Here is a 6,298-nt window from a genome sequence, read left to right as displayed (position 1 = left end):
ATGTGGAACAGCACAACTAATGACTAGTATAACATAAAAGCAGCCACAACTAATAAACAAAATCACCACATGTGATTCAGATAAATTTAGTAGGAACTAAGCCATGAACCATGTAAGGAGTGAATTACCGATAACCATAAGCCGACATCAGCTCAATCTCAACGCAATTAAGCTCAAAAGCTCATGGAAGGTCACAGGCAGAGTGGAATCAATGAGTTTGTGTCCACCGTCGGCGAACAACGGTATTATTACTTGGCAAAAACAGTATGCAACAGAATAAACTATAGCCCCTGGTGCGGTGTGCATTGATACAGTGATACATAAACATGTCAACATCCAGATCTAGCTAGCAAAAAAGTATAGATTTTTTCCCCTATTCTGAAAGCATTTACATCTCTCATGATCTGAGCAAAACAGACGATGGTGAACAAGTTACTTCCTGGGGCTCTAGTACTCAAACTGCAAAACGCTCCATTTACATTGCTAGCACAAAGCAACAGTTTCACAAAACGTTTATCATGTAGCCAGCAGATATGCAGAAACAATTCCTTGTATTGTAGCACATACGGGTGGCACGTTTTGGTACAAGATGTGCCCAGAGGAACTAATCTTCAGATTTTGTAGGCTCCTTTTTCTTCCCATAAATAAGGCCAGTATCCTGGTCATCATATCCACAGTTAGCACAGGGAAATAACTCGTACAACCTGTCTGTCAAGCAATTTGTTTTTCAGTGTCTGACATAATGGATGTAGCTACCTGTGGATCAGGAATGGGTTTCCGCTTCTCAACATAACGATAAGGATCCGAGGCAGCAGCCAAAGCAGCTCGCTCCTAGAGAAAAAAGCATATGATTTGTTTAGTGGATGGACAAACAAGGTGCCATCAGTGCAGCTCTGAAGTAAATTTTCCATTTCCATGGTTAAATATTTTCAGAGGAACCAAATACAAACTTGAATGAAGTTACAAAAACAATAGCATGACAACATGATATATACCTAAAAGGTGAAAAATGACAAACTATCAGTTGCAACATGAGAAATTGCAAGAATAAGGGCTAGTTTCTTCTACAATTAACATTATAATAGCTAAGCTTACATCAATTGGATGCCATACCAGAGTGCAATACAGTCCGCACTTTAGAACAATTATCATTGTAGATTGTTGTTTTACTGTCTTTCTAGACTCTATATACAAGCACTGCACGAAATTGTTATGTACTCCCTCTGTCCCAAATTACTATTCGTTTTGGTTTTTCTAGATACGTAGCTTTTGCTATGGACCTAGATATATGTATGTCTAGATACGTAGGAAAAGCTATGTATCTAGAAAAGCTAAAACGAGTAGTAATTTGGGGGAGTACAAGAGAAACACCACCATTATTTGCCCTCATTAAGGTATCCTCTACAATTCTCCTGACATCATACGCCAAAGGCGCAGCATTTGGTGCAACACAACAATAACCATTCCACTACTATTGTCGACAAGAGCACCATTACAGATTCATAATCTGATTTCCCAAGGAATAATGGCTGGATCAAGAAGTATGCCTTCGCAGCTCCCTACAGCGGCAGCAACTCAAGAACAAAACTATATTACAGTCCATGCCTAAGTAATCCACGCTTCCTTGAACCCTCACGGCTTCATTTAGCAGAGAAACAGGAACAATTCGCACCAAAACCAACCCATCAGCAAAAATTTTCCAACAATCCAATGCAAATTTACCAGCGAGCCAAAACATCTCGGCTCCAAGAGCGAGCACAACAGTTAACAAACTGCTGGATTGTGGATGAAAAGTTCCTGGAGTGGTCTAACCACGCACGCACTGCCTAGATCGAACTACAGAAGAGAGCAGCAGCCCTCGCTCGTGATCTGAGGGGGAAAATTTCCAATTAAAAGTCCCAACCAACCAGTGGAGTAATTCGAAGCGGCGGAGAGGGGGGAAATGGTAGGTGCTCACCTCCTGCTCCTTCTGGAGCTGCCGCGCGGGCTTGACCCAGAGGTAGTAGGCGAGGCCCCCGGCGACGGTCCAGGAGGCGAGGTTGCTCCACCCGCGGAGCCCGCCCAGCGCGTTGCCCACAAACGACCGCGCGTTCCCCACCACCCGGCCAAACCCGCTCGCCGGCGCCATCTCCCTCCCCGTCCCCCCTCCGCTCCGCAAGAGCCGCGACCGACCTGCCGCCGACGCGTCTCCGACCCCCGACCGACCTCGCCTTCGTGTCTCGAATTGGTCCGCAAGAAAGAAAAGTTGGGAAGGGGAGAAGGGGCTTCGATGCAACGGAAAGCAAGGCATCAGGTGGGCCGTCCGGCCCATGTGAAAGTGTCGCATGGGTCCGCATTTGGGACGAATGAATAGTTCAGTGCCTTGGTGAGCAATTTTCTAAGGCCCATTAAGTGCTATCGTCGTTACCTTTTTCATTCGTTACCGCCGCACTAATGGGCCGCGTTCAATTTTTACTAGTACTCCTTTCGAATGCTGCATGTACAGTACTCCCTCCGTATCAGGACAGTAGGCGTAACTCTGAGATGGTACTCCCTCCGTTTCAAATTGGAAGTCATTCCAAGAATCTTGAAGAGTCAAAGTATCTCAAATTTGATCAAATTTATATGACAATATAATAACATTTAGGATGTCAACTAAGTATCATTAGATTCTTTATCAATTATATTTCCATAGTATATCTATTTAATATCATAAATCTCTATATTTTTCTCTATAATTTTGATCAAACTTGAGATGCTTTGACTCTTCAAGATTCTCGAAATGACTTGCAATTGCAATTTGAAACAGAGGAAGAAAAACCAAGGAGTACATTAATTATCGCGTGCTCCCAGAAACGTCGCTTCGTTTCCATCTCGGAATAATTGCGTGAAACGTTGCTCCGTCCCGCGCCGTTAGACCGAGTCGCGCGCATTTTCTTCCGAGCCCGCGGTCTTTCCAGCTTCATGTAGCCGCGCGTATTTTTTCTTCCACTCTTCACGCCTGCATGCAAATGCAAATCTTACCCGCGCGGCCCGCTAATTTTTTCGGCATGCATCTACGCCCGTGTTAATTTTTCAGCTGCTGGCGCCTAACTAATTTGGCGCGTATGAAAAATATTTTGGCAAGTGGCACCACTAATGGCTCATTTGTGCTCCTATAAATAGGCAATGCTTATGCACGGCTGACAGCACATTCCTTTCTATAATCTTCTTTCTTCGTTTGAACACCATACCTTGTTTAGATTTGAATGAGTTTATCAACTGGGATGAGATTGAGGAATTTGAGGGAGACATACATGATTTGAGTTTGGGACTCCGGCAATGGAGGTAATCACTGAGAGCTTTCTTTTTCTATATGTTTTCACTGTACGAGCTGTGTACTTAATGGCAATGATACAGTTGACGACGACGACAACGACGACGAAGGTGAAGATGGCCAAGATGAAGGTGACCACAACATAGTTGATGGCGACGATGAAGCGATCTATGGAGACGTCGTGGTTGAACCTGAAGCGAGCAGCGGTGCACACATCTTGCAGCAAGTCGAAGGGGAATCCGTGCAGCAAGTTGAAGAAGCAGATGTTGTGCCTCAAGCAGACGCCGGAGATGAAGCTGATGCTGTGGCATTCGACTCAGGTACTCCATCGCATGCAAACCATGTTCTATTTTTCAAATGAGCCGAATCTTTCTGCATGCATACCTTGAATGAACAGTCCATGCAAACCATGTTTTTTTCTTCTTTATGTAGGCACTCCCGCTAATATCAAGAGGAGGCGGTACTACCCTCCTGATATAAAAAGAATCTTGTATGCGATGTGCTTAGAAAGATCAGCTCCAAGCATGATGAAGGAGGGAGTGACGAAATCTGTTGCTAGTGATATGGGGGTGCCGTTGAGAGTTGTCTAGGATGTGATGCAAAAACTGGTGGTGGAATTTCAGCTTTTGATTCCAATAAGAAAAAAGTTGTGGCGGTAAAAAACTTCCATTTAACCCAGATGTCATCAAAGATGCGCCACTTCGACAGCGTAATACTATCCGTGACCTAGCCAGTGCCTTGCATATATATGTCATGGAGCACATTGCATAGGCGTCTAGAAAAAGGAAAGTTTAGGCGCCATACAAATACCATAAAGTTCACTTTAACTGAACAAAACATGGAGGAACGTGTGCGATTTTGCACACAGCCATAGTTTACCAGATGACCCAACATTTAAATCTTTGTACAATGTCATTTACATAGATGAGAAATAGTTTTATAGGATAAAGAAAAATCAAATTTATTACTTGGCGCCGGCGAACAGATCCCTCGAAGAGCCGTGAAGAGCAAAAATTTCATTGAGAAGGTGATGTTTTTAAGTGTGACAGCCTGCTCGAGGTTTGAGAATGGTGTATGCACATTTGATGGTAGAATAGGAATTTTTCCCTTCACTAAATTGGAGCCGGCCAAGAGAAGAAGTCCCAATAGGTCGAGAGGTATGAAATTTAATTTTGTTTACTTAGGAGCAACTACCAGTACGTATAGCAACTCTACTTATCTTGGTTACTCTACTTGCATGGTTGAATATAGGAACCTTGGAGCTCAAGGCCATGACATCGGTCACGAGGGAAAACTATCCGTAAGTTTCTGATCGAAAAGGTCTTTACCTGCCATCAAAGAAAAATGGCCTGATGAAGAACGAGGGCGCCCAATATTCATTCAACAAGACAACGCGAAGATTTTTGCCGAGAAGATGGGTGGGATATAAGGTTGATGTGTCAGCCACCTAATTCTCTGGATCTTAATGTTTTGGATCTAGATTTTTTTCAACCTTGCAGACATTGTTTCAAAAGTCATCTCCATCAAACATCCAAAAAATTTAGGCTAATGTGATTAAAACCTATCTAGAATACCCAGTGGACAGGTCAAATCGTGTGTTCCTTACACTACAAGCATGCATGAGGGAGATAATGCTTGCAAAAGGAGGGCAGCATTATGCAATTCCGCATTTGAAGAAGGGAACACTGGAGAGAATTGGTCAACTTCCAGTAAAACTGCAAGTAGATAAGGAAATTTATGAAGATGCAGTGCATTTCATCACTGCATAGCTTACAAAATGTCTCTTTTTATTTGATCTTCAACAAACTAAACTGCATGTAACCGATTACATCATGTGACGATTTAGATCATTCTTGCAATTTAGGAAAACTAGGAAACCAAATTTTGTACATCATAGGATGGGCGATTGCATGGGCCTTCTCATTTTTTTCCCTTTCTTTTTCTCTTTCAGCAACCTCAGTTGCAGCAACGCTAGCTTCTTCCTCGACGTCCTCAAATGAGTTCGGAACATAGATGTCGCCGGCCAGTGAGTCAGGGATGTACCAAATGCTGTCGAAGTCGGCACCATGATCGACATCGGCCTTGATCGCAAGCGGACGACCTCCAGATTCACCGTTGGCTTGCTGCTGCATGGAGATGGCATCTTCATAATTTTCCTTCGCCAGCTGCCGCGCGCGAATGGCACGGACAGGAAACGCTCGAGCACGGCGAAACTCTAGCTGCGCTTGCCATTGCATGCATCGGTCACGCATGACCTGCCGCTTCGCCACCTATCCTTGAGTCTTCTCCGACGCGATTTCTTCCATCACGACCACATGCAAGGAAAGTGCGAGAGAGAGAGAGGTGAGGTGGTAGTCACGATAGATGCATGCAAGGAAAGTACTACTCCGGGTGCATATGTACTTCGGTTGACGGCCTGGCCGCGAGAGTAACGTCGCTATTCTAACGGAAGGCGAGTGCTACGATGCGGCCAGCAATTAATCCGCACGCGGAGCGACGGCGCATGCGGAGCTTTAGAGTCCAACGTCTAGTATCCTAGGACAGTTCAAAAAAGTAGTTACGCCTACGATCCTGAGACGGAGGGAGTATGTGTTTAAGCTCAAGTTGAGGGATTGAATTGACGAATGCTGCGTATGTATGTGTTTAAGATCAACTTGAGGGATTGAATTGGTCAAATTAGAAGTTGAGGGACAAACTTAACCCTCAAAGTTGAGGTATCACAACACTTATTTTCCAAATCATAATAGTGGGACGAGTGGAAAGCCCATGTTTCTCATGATATTTTTAGAAAGATTTTTCTCAAACTTTTACGTTCCTGGCCGGTGATCTGACCCACCCTGCCCGACGAGGCTACGACAGGAGGACATGGGCAACACTAACACGAGGGACCTTCAGTTCGTCACACGCTGTGCTGTGCCTGCTCGCCCAGTGCGGCAGTGCCCACGGGCACGCCACGCACCGCACGCTTGGCCGGCGCGTGCCCGTGCGGCAGCGCGCCCGGAA

General features: G+C 44.8%; 1 protein-coding gene across 1 annotated transcript; it reads right to left on the bottom strand.

Annotated features, from left to right (window-relative positions):
- Nucleotides 1-203: 203 nt before the first annotated feature.
- On the bottom strand, nucleotides 204-2,199 carry LOC117860721 (uncharacterized). Its single transcript, XM_034744091.2, has 3 exons — nucleotides 1,958-2,199; nucleotides 757-831; nucleotides 204-658 (listed from the first exon to the last, which is right to left on the bottom strand). Exons 1-3 carry the CDS (start codon nucleotides 2,126-2,128, stop codon nucleotides 605-607), a joined length of 300 nt encoding a protein of 99 aa, XP_034599982.1. The 5' UTR covers nucleotides 2,129-2,199; the 3' UTR covers nucleotides 204-604.
- Nucleotides 2,200-6,298: the final 4,099 nt, after the last annotated feature.

This window comes from Setaria viridis, chromosome 6 (genome assembly GCF_005286985.2).
Source record: "Setaria viridis chromosome 6, Setaria_viridis_v4.0, whole genome shotgun sequence".
NCBI lineage: Eukaryota > Viridiplantae > Streptophyta > Magnoliopsida > Poales > Poaceae > Setaria > Setaria viridis.
This window is presented reverse-complemented; position numbering and strand designations above follow the sequence as displayed.

Excerpts from the sequence above, each read along its gene's own strand:
- LOC117860721 (XM_034744091.2), bottom strand. The coding sequence starts at position 2,128 with ATGGCGCCGGCGAGCGGGTTTGGCCGGGTGGTGGGGAACGCGCGGTCG. Across the intron at positions 832-1,957 it reads AGCTCCAGAAGGAGCAGGAG|GAGCGAGCTGCTTTGGCTGC; the intron begins GTGAGCACCTAC and ends TTTTTTCTCTAG. Across the intron at positions 659-756 it reads AACCCATTCCTGATCCACAG|GATACTGGCCTTATTTATGG; the intron begins GTAGCTACATCC and ends TATGATGACCAG.